The sequence below is a fragment of the Anguilla rostrata genome, chromosome 1 (assembly GCF_018555375.3).
Source record: "Anguilla rostrata isolate EN2019 chromosome 1, ASM1855537v3, whole genome shotgun sequence".
NCBI classification, from domain to species: Eukaryota; Metazoa; Chordata; class Actinopteri; order Anguilliformes; family Anguillidae; genus Anguilla; species Anguilla rostrata.
Genome location: NC_057933.1, coordinates 66,270,692 through 66,288,709, shown reverse-complemented (window position 1 = coordinate 66,288,709; position 18,018 = coordinate 66,270,692). Strand labels below are relative to the sequence as shown.

Genomic DNA, 18,018 nt, shown 5'->3' with positions numbered 1-18,018 from the left:
TTAGTGCGTCGCTACCATCTACTGGTCACATATGGTTACAACAGAGTTGATACACAGCAACAACCTCCACTCGAAGGGATTTGTTGCGATAAATGCATGGCTCTTTTCAACCAAGCCTCCTAGCGGACACTGTAAGCAATTTCATGTTTAGGAAAACGCCTTTATATTTCATAGCAACCCCTTGGCACTGGACTCATACCATAATCCATGGGACTGAGGCTTCAAATTACTACAGGACGTCTAGCTTTTACAATGAATATGTAACATGAACGTTCCATCAGTAAAGCAGCAGTAAACAAGCTATGCCTAATGGCAAACAGTATTCACATTCACTCACCCAGTCTGTCTCATCAGATCATCAGATTTCTCCAGGAAACTTTCTTATTTGGGTTTCTGTCAGCTGAGACAGAGCTGACGCACTTGATCCTACATGTTACAAAATTCCCTGTCTCCAGTGCTGTCACATGGTTACTCTCAGCAGTAATTTGGGAAGATTCAAAAAATGCCCTGAACCTCATAATCCAGGACAAAGTCAAAGGTCCAGGACAAATTCCATGTGAAACCCAACTGGGCCCTTGAACTACATTAAGAGATTCAAATAACAATCAAATTTATATTAATGATATTAAAATATTATACAATACTGCCAACTTTTTAACGCTAGCATGATAAATACATTTGATGGTCTATAAAAATGCGAAGTCACACACACTTGAATTGTTTTTTTCATTCTTGAAGTAGATTGAGAACTACTGTGGAGATTGCACCTTTTGCAAGGGGGGGGGGGAATGTCTGAACACCCCCCCCCCCAACTGTGGCGCACTGCTGTTTGACTCTCATGAAAAGAATTTCTCCAGCAGTAGTGGGTAAGAAATTCTGGGGTAAATGTGATAATGAAGTCCAAAGCATGGCTCTGACTGGTTAGCTCATCTCTCCACAGGGGGTCAAATGTGATTGGTACATCGTCAACTCATAGGAGATTCTAAATTTGTCAGTACAACACAGCAGCTGTGACAGCCGTTGGTGGAAGCTGGCCCGTGTCCACACCCTATCGCATATCACACACTCAGTGGAAACAGAACAGCTTAAGAAGAAGTGGAGGGAAAACACAGACACCACTTTCCTGGGATGTGATGGATAACTTATTTATTCATTAATTTTTTACATTTTTTTAAATTTCAGTGTGGCAACCTTGGGTACGAGTATAAACAGAAGTTTTACAAAACTCAAAACCAATACATCAAACTGAACTTGGGACTTGACAACAGACTGACTGCTACAGGTTCTCACTACAGCTCCTGGGCTTGAAATGGATCCCTGGCCTTTGGGAGACTTTTAGAGTTCCACTAACAACCACCTGACAGAGGAACAGAAACCCCATGAAAAGACAGCACAAATACATTCAACACCATCCTCCTATGTAGCCAATTACAGCCAAATTCGGTGAAAATAATCTAAATCTACCTTACATGTGGCAGGACCTTGCCTATTACCTGCATTCATGCATCACCACTCAGAGAAAGACTTAAAACACTTCAGCCTACTGTAAGCTCCATCTGCTGGATCCTAAAGATGATGCAATCCTACAGTCCACACAGAAGCACAAATTTATCCTTTTGCTTATATTCTAAAATGTCATTATTAGTGTTTTGATTTTTTGATATACAAATATATTGAAACAAATAAACTTAAAGAAGAATTTGAAAAGTTCAATCACACTCTCACCTCCCATATGATAATTCCACTAAATTGTTTAGGGTTACATTGTCCATCTTCAGTCCTTAGTAATGAGATGCAGATTGCTGATCACAGTTAAAACGAGCACATTAGAATGTGCAGCTGTTTCACTGGTTACTCCTGATCTTTGTCAATATCATATAAGAACACAATGAAAGAAAGAGCGCAAAAGCCTTCTGAAAGTAGTCTTTTTTCCCCCGTTAAATTATTCAGCCTGATATAAGTTAAAAGGATCAAGCTGACTCTCAATGAGCTTGATCTTTGATGGAACGTCTGAAAACTGGGTTTGGGGATTTCTGCAGCATTGCAGTTCTCTCTTCTGCTCTTACCACCATTATGCTTAAAATGCAGTAATGGAGGTGTCCGATTGGACAGGCGCATACAAATTGTTCATTCTCCAGCCCATCTTCTTCATGTTTCTTTAGAATTGTGAATCCCACACATGCCAATTTAATATATGATTTGAATATTACAGTACCTTATTATTCTCTTTCATTGGATTGTGTTTTTGTACTGAAATTGTAAGACAAATTACATGTATTCCCCATTGCAATTATGTTTATTTTATTAATTGCACTGTATAACTTAATGCTTTGATAGAAGTTGGAATGTTGCAAGGTGATGATGTATGTGGCTGTAAGCTGAAACACAAGTATCATAATACTGCTGTAAATGAAAGTCAAACTGCAAGGAGACTGCAAATAAAAGCACCACTGATACTCTGGTACTGTTCAGATGTGGGAAAGTGAAACGTGAAAGAGACTAGTAGCTGTACCACTCAAATAGATACAAGCTTAAACTAATACACACCGTAAATGCAAATGCTTCGAAAAGAAATCTTAGGGGATACTCAAAATTAAAAATGAGTAAAGTGAGAAAGTGAGTGAAGGGTACACAATGTGAGATACTGTCACTTAAGTCCTTCGCAGATATATAGTGGACACAAATTATAATGAACATAACAGAGAAGCATAAGGCCCGTATTTGAGAATAACCCAGATTTTCAAAATACTTTACATCCAATTCTAATCTTGACTTCAATTTCTAATTCTGTACTTCCTCTTGGCTTGGTGCAGCTCTTCAGCTCTTCAACCATGCAACACCAGGTGTCTTCTGCGTTCCAGCCACACTGTTAGTAGGTGTGTTGCTGTGGCCTCGGCTAGGTCTGCCTTTGTCTCTTTTCCCCACACGCACCCTCGCTGGTTTGCCTTGTAATCTGCTCTCTCGCTCTCTGCATGTCCCCCAGCGCTCAGCACACACTCACATTTCCCCACTCCACTAGGAACTGAACCTTCCCGTCTGGCGTCACTCGTCTCGCCAAAATCCTCACGGCCTCCCCGCCTCCCCATCCTCTGTCCTGGACTGACCCTTCCCCCCCAACCCCACTAGGACAGGATGTGACATCACGCAGGAAAAACGCTGGACACAGGTCAGGTTTCTGCTCTGCCTGGTGAATGGGAGACCTGGAGAAAGGAGGGCAGGGTGGAGGAAGGCTACAGGGATCTTCCACACTGGAGAGAGGGAGACAAAGAGAGAGGCAGTGAGGATAGATGGACTGTGACAAAAAGCCAGTAATATAGACGTGGGAGGCAGGGAACTGAAGAGACAGAAATAAAGAGAGAAAGTAGGTGATGAGAGCCATTCTAACTGCGGAAAAGCAACCTAATATTGCTGTAATTACAAATATATTTCAGTTATATTGACTATACTCTAGACTGACAATGGTATTTCAGTTCCTCAGTGAGCAAGACCTTAACTAGCATGGAAACCATACTTACACCAATCCCAAGTGTTAAGATGCTGTAATGAAAGTGGAATAATGTTGTAAACATTTTGTGTTTGTTTGGAGAATATGTGTATGTGAGTATAGTGTACCACTAATGACATAAAAAATATAAAACATTTTTAAAAAATTGTGAACCACTAAATCAAATACTACTGTACACACAATCATTAAGATATTAATTAAGGCATCTCCCTTTGATAATAACTGGGAAGCTGTAAGCGGCTGGCATGCCACTAACTGGTGTTGATATAGTATTAAACTATGAAACCCGGCTGATTTAAATACACCCTATCCTTGGTGGAATAAAGCCAATTGTGTTCTGCCACTGCAGTCTCCCTTCTATACTGTAGCTGGTGAATGACACAGCCCAGACTTGAACCTGTGAAGGCTAAGCTATAGAGCCCTTTCTGTGTTCTGACTGGTCCAGACACACAGGAGTCTGTGTGGGTCCTTACACCTGGGTCCTCCATTTTTTTAAACATTTAAATATTTAAGTAAAACATTTTTAATAATTTGTAATCAAATGAAAGCTCATGTATATGTTTATACCTGAAGTAAGAAGTTTCATACAGACCTGTAATGATGTAGAGCTCGGGACAGGGTTTGTGCTCCATTGTAAGACGGGTGGTAGAGGGCAAACATCCTCTTAGGGGGAGACCTAAGTGACAGGAACACACATTGATTGGGTATTGTTTTATCTAAAGCAGAAATTCTGCAATAGCTTAAGGCTGGAATGTTATAGGAGTCCGACATGTATGTATGTATGTATGTACGTACGTATGTACTGGGCAGTACAGCTAATAAAAAGCTAATAGTACTGTAGCTGTGAATAATTGTGATACCAATTTGGTGAAAAAAAACTTCCTAATGTTTTTCTCCGAGCAACTGTATTAGTGTAAAAGAATATAACTCTTAGCATACACTATAGCTCATTACCGGCATTGTTTATTTCATAGAGCCTTTTATACAGTGTGAATAATTTTGGAAGCCACAGTACACACACACACACACACACATACACACTCACTCATGCACATGCAGGCATATGCATTGCACTAACCCAGAGTTCAATTCATCCTCAGATTTTCTGGAGTTGTAGAAGCTGGCTCCACCAACATAACCATGACAACATGGCACCAAATCGATTGAATTGGCATCAAAACCCTGTGGATGGGGCTAAAGGGAGAGAACACAAAAATAAATTCCAAGCACCTCCTCAGAAATGACATGCCGAATCTGTAATTACGTAACTATGTCTTTATATTCTCAAAAGAAAAATATATAGAGAGTGACAGAAAGATAAATAACTGTTTTGTAATTGTTTCCATGGTGAACTTTACATTAAAGCATCTTTTCTGGGGAAAAACCATTAGAGTGCTTTGAAAATTTGGTATTATAGTGGCATTATATCTGCCATTTTAAGTTTTTATGGTTGTATTATTTTACAAATAAAGGCCAGTCAGTTTAAATTACTGGAAGATCATTTATTATGTTTATGTTATTTTCTGGAAAACAATCCATAGAATACTTTCAACTAATGTTATCCTAACTTATCTGCAGTTTAAACTTGAACGCATATTTTTTCCTGAACAAAAATAAAGTATAGACAACCATCCAACACAAAACCTTTATTACGCTAATAGCAAAAGGTATTTCTGAAAATATTATTGTATATTTTTTTTTAATGTTACAATAAAATACAAGTACAGCTTACACTGTCAACTCATGGAAATGGAAAGTCAAGAATGAGGACAATGCTGACTGAATGCAGGTTTATAGTATGTAATTGTGTGGAGTGTGTTTTATGAATTTAATACAAAATAACTGTAAACTGTCAAAGCTGTGAACAGATAATTATTTACGATATAATTTGCTGTACCTTTGCTACTGTATCCACTGTACCTATAGTCCATATAAAGGGTTACTTTCCCCACAATTAACAAAAACATGAAAACTGCTTTTTTAAGACAAATACTTCCTCTTTTGCATGTTAAAAGCATTTGATGCTTTAGGCCCTTCATTTGTGTGGAGCTTTAAGATGTGCACTACAGCCCATGTAATGCTTGAGTATGACAGACTCCCTCTATAGTGAGTTGTGCCTTTAAATCTGTGCCTTTAAATCACCATTGCACTGTAAAAATGCCAGTGCCACCTGGCCGAACTGAAATCCACTGAGCAGTGAGACTGGATTCACTGCCAGAGAGCACACACTTCCCATCTTATTCCTGCGCTTTCATTGCAACAGCAAACCTGGCCAGTGAAGAAAGGAGATTAAGGTCAGCTCAGTTCAGTATGAGGCTGTGTATTTATCAATTTGGTTGGCTGCCAGGCATGCATGGTTATGGTTATTATTACCCATGGTGATTTTCTGTCTTTTCCCTCTTTCTGATTACTGTACATCCTCACAAAAACACAGCACCCCATTTAACCATATTATTGCATAGTAATATCTTAAATATTTCTTTCTTGCACTGCCTTGACACTAATGTAACCTGATACACATTATCTTTTTCCAAATAAGGAAAGAAAAAATGAATCCAGTTTCACAGTTAAGGACAGCACTCATATTTAAAATGACCACCCTTCTCTGAATTCAGCACCCATTTTCGGCTGAAGCCCTGACCTGCGTCTCCATGATGCGACGTTTTGATTTGCGTGACTCTGACTCTGCTGCTCTTCTATGGCACGCCAAAGACAGGGGGCTAAAGCAGAGATAAAACCACAGAGAAGCACTGTCAGTTTGATGGCTGCCATGTTCCGGTCATGTGAAAATCTCTTTTTTTTTGGTTCTACAGCTTTGCAGCAGAAAGCCACCCCCTTTTTTAGTTCACCCAATTAGTGTTCCTACAGTAAAATCAGCTATTATCCAAACTTGGCACTTGGAAAAACGCTCAGCCACCTCTTTAACTATACAGGTAATGAGGCAAGGTGTAAATCTGTGGTGTCAGGGATTCGGAGGCAGACTATAGTACATGATATTATGAAGTTGTCTGTGAAATTACAACCAAAAAGCAAGCATTGTTTTACAACATTAACATACATGCATACAAATCTGCTTAAAAATTACAGATACACATTGCAATATTCCTAACACTCCAACAGTATGTTAAAGAATATCTTTAAGGGAATGTTAACATACCAGGATTTCAAATGAATCAATTTTTGAGACAGAAATTTAGTATAAACCTCTGAAAATTTGAAAATGAGATGCAAACATTATGGAACGTGTTTGGTTGACTATAATCAAGCTGCACCAAGCAGTCTGTGTGCCAAGGGGACTGCCTTGCACATTTGATATGTTAATTTATGAAGAACAGCATTCTTGCGGAAGTGTGAATGGCATGTGCAATGCTGTCACTGGAGTCTTCCCCCATGGCAGTCTGCCTAGCCGTCTTCACTAAGGAGGGGGTCTGGAGGTTCTGACTACTCAATAAGCGATTCCTGGCTCACCTTCTCCTGTGCGTGATGTTGATGGGGTGGTCTGTGATGAGGGGTGACAGATCAGAGGTCAGAGGAGGAGGAGCACGAACTTGAAGCCCAAAAAGGCACTTCTTCTTCTTGATCTCTTTACCAGAGACGAACCTCGACAAGATCAGGGAGACAGGCAGAGGACTCAGTGAAAAGCTTCAGCTGTCACACTTAAATGAGGTATTTCATAAAAACACATTGCTGGATGATGTAACATCAATGAAATAAGGAATAGCTTGACACTGGTTTGCTACTGACAGGTTAAACAGAGATTTGTAATTCATTTTTATTAGATCAGGTTTAGATATATATCTCTGTACAACTAGTAACTAATATACAAATAAGTATATTACATAACACACCCATATTACCAAATTAAATGTCTGCAATACTGTCTAAATAAAATGTTATCTAAAAAATTAGTAAAATATTTAATAAACCAATTATGTGAGGTGGATGTTACAATAGGCGAGAAGCTTGATATGACCGTAATCAATTTTTAAATGACTCTGAAAATGTAATAGGCTGGTGCAAATCAATTAGCTAAGCCATAATATGTAAATAAGGAGCTGGTAGCAATGCTCTTGCTCAACGCTCTGTGCTCTCAACTGTTTTACAGTTTGTTTATACATCACACAGCACATGTAAAAAAACATCAGCGCACTATTTCATCAGTATGTCAACGTAATTTAAGGAAGAAATATTATATGCATGCATCAAATTAAATGAACGAATTATGAACTAATCACACTAGGTACCAGGTCACATTTTCCCATTTTAGACTTTATGTTAAGTAAATCATGGTTTCACATCCTGTCCAGAGTTAATGTTCAAGTTCTCACCTGTCTTTATGAGAATTTAAAGCATTGAGCAGATTCTGACAGCGGTCTTGCCTTGGTGTGTCTGACAGCTAGGGGAGAGAGGGGGGTGGGGGGAGAGAGGAGAGGCAGTGAGGGTAATCCTTATAGCTTTAGGAAGAGGAACAGAGAGAGGGATTTAATGGCACTGCGGAAATAAACCAGTATTCCAGTAATGGAATAATATCACTAAAAAGTATCACTAATATTAATACAGGCAATAATGGTACAGGTTAATAGAGGAGTAGGGCATTTCATGATGCTGAAATCTGCTATATTTTAAGGACTTTTTCTCCCTGGCTTAGAACTGCCAGTTGGGCCTCTCAATTTATCATGACTGGGACCGTTTAAAAGTGCAAAAAATACCAGTGCATTTAAAAGCTGAAAATATAGCTGTGACTATACCTGTATAAAGTGAGATTATTTATCTGTATTGGTGACTTAGAAACACCTACTGCAGATAAAACTGCAGTATTAAACAAATGTAAAAGTAACGGTACTTGTGATATTTTAAGGGGAATGTCATTCCTGTTTCAATAAGAAATTTTCCTACCGTGCCCAATAGCAAAGAATCCCAGTTCTCATTGGCGAAGGACAGTATTTCATGGTCAAAATCAAAATATTTCCTCTTGCAGCAAAGAGAAAGATGATATAGTACCAAATGGGCCAAATCTACCCTGCAATAACAACAGCATTACAATGAAAAACCCATTTACAGAAGAAAAATAATGTTTTCACTAAACCAATGGGCAGGAAAAACATGCCTAAGACCTACTACATTCAATACAACAAAACATCATCTTGTCCTTCACATTGACAATAAGCCGTGATTACTTTTTAACCACTATGAAACAAACAACCACAAGTTTGTTACAAAAATTACTGGAAAATACGCTCTGAGTAACTAAAATGTAGTGACATTGCATTGTACTGGGTCTTGAATTAAGTGGGTAAATGTTTATTACAACTCAGTTATGCCACTTTATATTACTGACTGGTCATGTTAGATCTGAGTTAAATTTAGTAACATGATAACAAAGAATACAGAAAGGTAACATGTTTAAAAACATTATACCTGTATTTTCAGGATGCACAATTCACATATTATAACTATAAAGTTTTATAATTGTGCATTGAGTATAAGACCTACCTGCAATTAGTATTTTATTGCTAGAGCAATTTTTGAAAAATATATTTAATGATAATGCTTTTCTGTATGATAATAAAATATCCCTCACCAACTCATAGGAAGTCTTTGAATTGTTTCTGGCCCATTGGTACAAACTGAACACTGGAATTGATAGAACCTACAGAAAAAGCATAAAAGAACATTTAGTGGACATCTATACTCCACAGCTGTTTAATCTAAAAGATCTAACAGATTGATATGGATTTTTAAAAACTCAAATCTCAATGATAAGAAAGAAACAATGGCTAACAATGGGTAGCATGCATATATATCAGACATACTGATGCAATCAGTGTAAAAGCATGGTGGCATTTGCGTAGGCATGCAAAACATGCACAGTACTATCAAATCTGTGACCAGCTACATCTGTTTTTCTCACCTGTCTCCATACAGCAGGGGTTTAGTCAGACACTGTGTGCAAGCTTCGTGAAACCACTGACCACAACTACTGCATTGCAACATCTTCAGGTTCCATCTGCAGCAAAATTAACAACACAAAAGTCAAAGTTAGGTATTGCATTATTTAATAATGACCTAATAATTTGTTATCAGAGTATTAACAAACCAATAATTCTAATCAGTTTTTGGAAGCGGTTTTATGAATTATATATTATTATTTTATTTTTTGTAATAATATGTAATTATTTATTACATATCATCATAAAAATTTACTAAATTTGATTTAGCCTTACAGCATTCTGTCCTGCTCATGGATACTCCAAGCACACAGTTCAGCATCCAAGAAAACTCCAAGTACTCACTCTCCAGGGCCAGCACAGTAGCAGTAACACTGTTGCTGATTTGTTAGGTGTTGGGGGTCCCAATCCAGAGATGAAAGCTGATAGGGCAGGCCCAGTTTCATTAGCTGCATGAGGCGGGCAAAACGGCCCCGTTTTAAGGCTCCCCCTCTCTAGGAGACAAAGCAATCTGCAACATTAATACACTAATGGTACAATAAATTATATAGTATATTTAAAGATATACTTGAGGAGTTTAGTCAATAAATATTTAATAAAATTTAATTATGGGTCAACTGTATAAAAAATATCTGGGCGCAAGACATCAAGTGACAGTGAAGAATAATATGGTCAATATGTTCTCTTCTACTACCTAAATAACTGCATAATAAATGTTCGCAAATTCATATGAGAGCAGTCAAGGCTTCATTAGAGTCCACATTTTTCCTACTTTGGAGGTTAAAATTTAGACACTAATCACCATATCAAACAACTGAGACAGCTCAACATAATATCACCATATACATTCTGTAAATCACAAGCTTAAGGTGGCTACTTAATTTCTGTCCTAGTACACGCCACTAACATGCTCCAAACAGAGCCTCCCAAAATGAAGTGGAAGTTCCTGACTGAAACAAAATCCTGCACAGTAGCATTCTGTGGCCTTGGTCTAGAGTGGCAGACTCAAGTCAAAACTACGGTAGTTCTGTTTACTCTAACAAACAGTGATACAATCTCACAAAATATAATGCATTCCAATCCCTTCACTGTACTAAGCAAATGCATATAGACATATATATATATAAACATTTTTTCTCTTGTAAGAGTATGTGGCTTTCCATGGTTAAAGAGACAAAGTTTATTGCCTTTGTTGCAACTGCAAAGACACATTGTCGGCATATCCAGGTATTGCTGTCGGCTTCAGGCTCTATGGATGGAGTGTGGCACTGTGGATGATAACCTGAAAGGGCAGAAAGGTAAACTATAGAAAACTACTAATTAATTTGTAACTAACATATAATGTAATAATGTAGTCACATGTGTTCCCATGGATATTTTTAAATCTTGGTCTTATCAAGTCATACATATTATCTCTAAAATGTCAATAATAAATCATTCAAAACTTTCATTTTATAATTGTAAGGCCATAACAGTAACATAACAGTATGATAACTGCTAATAATGACAAAAGTACAGGGATAAGGACAGTTTCATTATCCCTTTTGACTGTAGGATGACCAAAACACCATATGTTGTTTGTCTGAGACAATATATCATTATTTTGACAAAAGATAAAAAATAAATTAGGATTATGAAATTGGATTTGAGGTATTCAGACTTCCTGATTGTGGGCATATTGTTCTTCTAAGATTCATCTCATTAAAGCATCTTAAAAGCCTCTGCACTACAGAAAACACTGAATATCATAGTATGATAATTTATCAAAGATACTCAATAATATTCAACTCAATGAGTAAACCGCACAAATGATTTCCCTAATAACAGGCACTAATATAAACCGGCTCAAATGACATTCTATGTATAAGATATTGGATGTGAGCACACTGGTTACCATGGCGACACTTGAGACAGTTGATGAGAGGTTCTTTAAGAGGCGGGGCATCACAGACACAGCAAACTTCCTCTATTCCAGCAGAAACTGAGCGAGAGAGAGAGAGAGAGAGAGAGAGAGAGAGAGAGAGAGAGAGAGAGAGAGAGAGAGAGATCATTCTGCAGTTCTGAGTTAATTTATGTATATTGATTCACTTCCTTGGCCCTTCATTGATTTCAGTGTCTCCAGAACCCTTTCACATTTCACTCCTTTTGACATCTGAATATTTGGCCCTGCATCATTTCTAACAAGCAGTAGTTCCTTTTACTGCCTGCATGGAGAAAGGGGCACACTTTCCAACTAGAGGATTGGTCTAACGCTGTTTAAAAAAGTAAACATTTACATTTTTGAAGAAATTCCTCTGCACATTGTACCCTTTATTAGTTCTAATTATTGCTCTATAAAGAATAATTCTAATGTGTTATACAGAAATCATTAGTAACATTTATCGTAGATATTGTTGTTGTTGAATGTATAATTTCACACAGCTCTTCCTGATACTTTGTTTGAAATATTATAACATGTTATAATCAAATAAAATTGTTCCGTTTAGTGTTAGTACTAAGTTACATTGTAGCCTCAGAGTACAATCTACATGTATACCATTACAAACAGAGGTTTCAGCTACATTTCGTTCAAAATCAGTTTAAAGTATAAGGTCCACTCAGCACACTTGTCGTAGTCCTTGCAGATAGAGTACCTCAGAAATGAAGATTTTATAAAGACTCACAGGAGTGTATATCTTTTCTCAGGACCCAAAACTCAGAGTTGTCCTCAAATCTCACCAAACAACACTGTTTAACTCCATCTACCTGAAAGAGATGGACAAGAGACATGCTTACACACTAGCACATCAATTTACGTACCCACAAATACAGGCTTACACACGAACACACACACACTCACTCTTTTAACGTTGCCTAGGTATAACAGTCCATCACTCCATCGGGCCAGAACATCATCTCCTTCACTCACTCCCCCCATCTTGACAAGAGAGAGAGAGAGAGAGAGAGAGAGAGAGAGAGAGAGAGAGAGGGAGAGAGAGAGAGAGAGAGAGAAGAGAGAGAGAGGTAATCATTATATAGGCACTTCAGAATCAGATACAGAAGCAAGGGTTAATTCAGTTGTGTTCTGTTAATATATGTATTGAGTGGGCACAGTGTTCACTTATTAGAGTATAAAAGGATGTACAGGGTGTAGTGATACAGCTTGCTGCATGCATATATTTGTAGTTTAATTACAATGTTGTTGGATAAACTAAATTTTATACAGTTATGTATTCTTTATTATTGGTAGAAAATGTCTGAAAACTACTATGAACACATCATATTAAAAATATTATTTTAAATTATGCTAACATAGGCTCTACCATGCACACAAGTCATAACATACGGAAGAGCATAGAATATAATTAGTGGATAAATACATACAGATGTACAGCTGGATAGCAAGAAAGCTTGTAGCTACCTGTCAAGTCGAACTCCTCTCCGTCGGGAACACAGAGATAACTATGCAAGCTTGACATGAAATGCTGTACATCCAGTGTTTTTCCTCTTCTCAATTAGTCTGTGTGTATGTGTACGTGTGTTTGTGCGAGCGTGCGAATATATGTGCGTGCGTATGCGCGGGCGCGTGTGTGTGTGCGAGAGAGAGAGAGAGAGAGAGAGAGAGACGGATATGTCAGTCAACCCGTCAATGTAAAGGCGTCTGTCCGTCGGTCTCTCTCTGTCTGTCTGTCGCGGAGTCGTTTCATGTTCTCGTCTTTTTCCTCTCGTTTCCCTTCCTATTGATGTTATTAAACGTATTTGCCAGAGCTGCACAGAAATCACCCCGCGAGAGACGCCATCATCTCTGCCTCTCTCTCGACCGACTTGTTGTGACGCAGACATAAAACACTGAGAGATAGAGAGGGAGGGAGATAGAGCGACCAAAGGAGAGGGGTGAGAACACCTATGTGTGCGACGGTCTGACCTAAAACCCCAGGCGGAGCAATAAACGTATAAATAAATTAAAAAGTGAAAGTAAAACGTGTTCCAGCGAAATAATTGCTCTAAGCCGCCGGGCGTTAATTAATTGCTGGTAATTTAAGTGTGGCGCTAATGACTACAAAGTGCTTCGTAAATTAAATAATGAGTTTTAAAGAAAGTTTGAAATCGGTGATCAGTCGATACATCTAGCATAAGACATTGTCTGTTGTTAAATGGCAGTGCACAACTAAAATTGCAAGTCATTTGCACCGTCAAAATTGGACAGGTAAACTAATTTATAGAAAATAATATGTATGCTATAATCTGCAGCAATTTAGTCGACAACGCTTCCGTGATACATTATTTAACCCGAACGCTAGAATAATTATTTTTCTTATTCTTTATATCCTGTCCATCAGTTTCATTTTTCAACATAACGTCAATTATTCTTTATATTCACAATGCATTGCAAAGGCCGTTGCACGTTTTTCAAATGCTGTGTCTTTCAAGCTTTCATTTGCAATACTTTCATTCTGGAATTAATATTACACATACAGCCTTCTCCATGCATTGACATAAAAACAAGTCAACAAACTGTTGTAACTTCCAGAATCGACCATATCCTTAATAAAGATGAGCAAAGAAGGTTATATAAAATGAACAATAAAGATAATGAATTATAGTGGGTGCTCAATAAAATCTTATCCTAATACAATGCCTCAGAGACAGACATATTTTTAAGTGTTATATGCAACAGTTAATCACATCCTTAATAATTATTAATACAATACAACTTATATTAATAAAATTCAACAAAAAACTTTCAAAAACATTTTCATGCTTACTTTAAAGTTCATCTGAATCTCAATCTTAGGGAACTGTGGTCTCCAAGGGCTTCCTGTTTCACTGGGGTATTAAAATAAAGTAACACAAATTTAAAATCCATGACTGTGTCCCAAACCGCATAAGTCCATGCTCTGAGTGAGCATAGCGAGCATGCCTCCATCTTGGAGTGTGAGTCCAAACTGAAGTGCGGTAGTGTGGAGTACAGATAAAGTACCCGAATGCGCGCTCCGTTTGCTCTAAATTTGAAGTGTGCATCAGTGCATGCTCCACCTGGGGAAAATCTCATCATTCCTTTCAAGAAAACTGTTGAGAACTATGGTAATAGCAGATGACAGTAGTGCGATCGCTGCCTCTCACGGATTGGAAACTTAAATTATGCCATGGGAAGATGGTACACAGTGAGGAGTTTGTATACAAATAAAGTGGTACAGTCTTAATGAATGACACACATATGTAAAATATGAGTTGTGTTTTTAGTTTAAGTATATGTCATTTTAACGAGTGTAGCTAGCTGTATTGACTACATCGGTGCTGATTGTCATATGCTGCTTTAAATAATAAGCTGACATCTTATCCTCGCCACTGCCCATCTTCTCTCCATTTAATTGGAAATATACCCCCTGTCTGTGCCACCACAAACATGACAGGCCCCATAATAATCTTGCCATTTCATTGTAAACAATCATGTCTCTGTTTTCATTTTCATGCTGTATACCAACTGTGTGTGAACATCTGGGTATGCAGGCAACAGAAATGGAGCATTCACATTATCTACATCTATATACTATCTACATAAACTAACTCTTTTTTTTAGCTTTCCTATGCATGAACTAATTATGCAATGACAAAAAGAAAAAACAGCTTACCAGCCAATTGCCAAATATTTTTGGTCTCCTGAAATGGAAGGACTATGTTTTAAAAAGGCTGCAAATCCTACATGGAACCCTCAGTTTGGAACCCCATACACATTGTTTAATTTCAAACCCAAGGTCTGGAGCAAAACAACAAAAACGGTGTCATTGTCCGAATACAGACTGCACCGTAGATATTTTCATTGAAGAAACCTGTTAAGTTTCATGTTGCATGCTAGAAAACTAGTTCATGAAGCTGTTTCCTGTCATTAATTTCAGCTGGACTCATAATGGGAGTTATTTACACATTTTCTGAACTTGCTGTCTCCATGAACCTCCCATGAGATCTCAAAATGTATTACATGCAGCTAATCTGCTTTCACATGGCTAACATAATCATGCCCGACCATGAGTTCCATTCATTTCAATGGGGCCTATCCTTTCAAAAAGACTCTTCACTTATTCTGAGTACGCCACCTTTATGGACATCTCCTCTAATATGGGACTCTGTTTGCCAAAGTTAATGTGCAACTTTTCTTATGACTCACTCAGAAACTGGACCTATCACAAAACTAGATCCAATTACTGATCAATTCAGAACATGCTGTCTTAATGAAGCTCTGAGACTGAGTCAAAACATGTTCAGGTAAATTTAAGCTCTACAAAGGAACATACTTTAATGTATTCTAAAAGAGAATAAAAACAATAACAAGACCAAGAATAATAAAAATACAATTATAGAAGTACTTTTTACGGCACAAATTCAGTTAATTTGCACAGCTCTTAAAAAGTGCCAACGTGGGGTTAAAAAAAATCCACTGTTTAGACCCATTATCCGGCAGCTGTCCACCAGATGGCGGCAAAATTTAATTTACTGTTCTTGCATTGTACCAACCCCAACACTGTTTGCAGAAGCGCGGAAAATATATTTCGATATTCACGTGACGGAGATAAGAACTTGGTGGCCCTTGACCTTTTCCTTTATTGTGGTTCTGGAAATAACCAAACATACTGAAATGCTAACAAAAACATAGAATTAAAATTTGTAAGTTCTACAGTTTCTGCTAGTTGTCATGCCTATGCAAAAATGAAAACATTAATAACAGTAATTGCAAAAGCAAAGGGAGATTCTGTGAATCCTGGACTCCATTTTAGGCATCTTGTAGAGGCAGAAACAATGCATTGTTTTCTCACCATTTTTGTTGCTAAAGTATAGCAGCAGTTCATGTTGAGATAGAAAGCTGCTTGTGCTCGTAATATGTACCTGGTGCTCTAAATGGCAGCTGTTCCCAGAAATCCCATGTATAGGTATTGGTGGTATAATATAGTGTGATGTTTTATGCTTTCCTGTTCTTGGCTTTTTTCTGATAATTACATTATTTTCTGTAAGCCTCTATTTTTTCTGAGTCTGATATTCAGGGATGAACATAGTCAAACACGCAGGCTGTGTGTCTGTTTTTATTGTTAAACAGTGGTACCAACAATACATTTTAAAAGTATGACAGCATGTCACACATGCAAAGTGTTTCATGCGATGTTTCTGCATATTCTCAATATGAACACTTTAAAAAAAGAAAATCTTTTTGCTGTTTGGTTTTCAAACGAATATATTATGCCACTTCATTCTGATTTATTCAGAGATGAAGGCACGTGCATTGTTGTGCAGACAAAACCTAGGATATATAACAAGCAGACTGCTCTTTGAGAGGGCTGATTTATCATGGGAATGTACGGTTTATGAAAAGAGGCTTCAAAGACATCAGCGATTAAAACGAGAACTTACACGGATATCATTTATTTTGTTGGATATAAAGTTGCTTCAGGATGATGTTATGGCCACTGAGTGAAAACTGGCTTTTATTAATATTTTTGGTCTTATTTTTATGTTTATAAACAATTTATTTGTAAAACACAAGTATATTCAGCATTAAAATCTACACGTAGTTCCGCATTTTGTATTGCTTTTCAGTTACATGAGATGAAACAAAGCATATTGCATCTTGAATGAACATTGATATGAAATATACAAATCTTTACTAATGCTTTACTTACATTTTTGTGTGGTAATAAAATGAAGAAGAACTGAACCACACTTAAAAGTTGATTACTGTACAGTTCGGCAAAAGTCCTTCACATTGACATCCCACCCAGGCAAGGAATGGAGAGCATGTGAACCTGCGTGACCTCACAGGGTCATATGTTCTCTCTAAAAATGTTCTGACCACGATATCTCGTGACAGGTGAGTATTCATGAGATTACATTTGTCAGTGATTACCTGGCGTAGACTTCAATCCATGAAACCATGAAATCGTGCTCCACCATGAAAAGTTATTTAAATGTTCTGTGTTTTTAGGAATGCATGCTGTATAACAACAAGACATGGCTTAATTTCTCATTGTTGTAATGTCCATTTGGTAATGATACTGTGCTGGTTATAAATGGTCAGCATACAATCTTTCTGTTTTATTTATCAAATAAATAGCATTGGCAGGTTAAAAAATGGCATAGGCCTACTGTTCACTTTTCGTTTTATAAACAGCATAAGGATATGCATAATTGGCTGTTGGATACTTTATCCGTAACCACACAGTTCTGTTTCCTGTGGTGACCTTAATCTTTACACTGGTTATAATCTGTTTTAAATTGCTTACAACATTCTTGTTGAAAACGGAGTGACTATTGGAAGGCATGGTTATAAAGTGTACGTGTGGCTGCATCGTGGTTTCCCATTAAGATGGGATTTCAATATATATATATATATATATATATATTCATGTGTTTTGGAGATATATATATATATATATATATCTCCAAAACACAAATGCAGAGTATATTACCATTTTAAGTTTGATCAAAATCACATTTGCCACAATGCACTCATAGCCTATTGTATAGGCTATAGTAATAATTAGGACCGCGATCGTGATAATAATGATTATGTGACAGTGTTCCTAGTTCAGCAGATGA

General features: G+C 37.4%; 1 protein-coding gene across 1 annotated transcript; it reads right to left on the bottom strand.

Annotated features, from left to right (window-relative positions):
- Positions 1-1,119: 1,119 nt before the first annotated feature.
- phf1 (PHD finger protein 1) lies at positions 1,120-13,286 on the bottom strand. The gene is made up of 15 exons (XM_064350909.1): positions 12,854-13,286; positions 12,293-12,370; positions 12,117-12,198; positions 11,348-11,434; positions 10,641-10,735; positions 9,799-9,947; positions 9,417-9,512; positions 9,087-9,155; positions 8,402-8,525; positions 7,834-7,901; positions 6,974-7,105; positions 6,147-6,225; positions 4,584-4,699; positions 4,098-4,181; positions 1,120-3,248 (listed from the first exon to the last, which is right to left on the bottom strand). Exons 2-15 carry the CDS (start codon positions 12,368-12,370, stop codon positions 2,987-2,989), a joined length of 1,521 nt encoding a protein of 506 aa, XP_064206979.1. The 5' UTR covers positions 12,854-13,286; the 3' UTR covers positions 1,120-2,986.
- Positions 13,287-18,018: the final 4,732 nt, after the last annotated feature.

What these genes read in the sequence shown, in the direction of transcription:
- phf1 (XM_064350909.1), bottom strand. Translation starts at nt 12,370, where the DNA reads ATGGGGGGAGTGAGTGAAGGAGATGATGTTCTGGCCCGATGGAGTGAT. An exon ending in CAAAGACTTCCTATGAGTTG is followed by an intron (nt 8,526 to 9,086) that starts GTGAGGGATATT and finishes TTGTTATTGCAG; the next exon opens with GGTAGATTTGGCCCATTTGG. An exon ending in ATTCTTTGCTATTGGGCACG is followed by an intron (nt 7,902 to 8,401) that starts GTAGGAAAATTT and finishes TCTCTCCCCTAG; the next exon opens with CTGTCAGACACACCAAGGCA.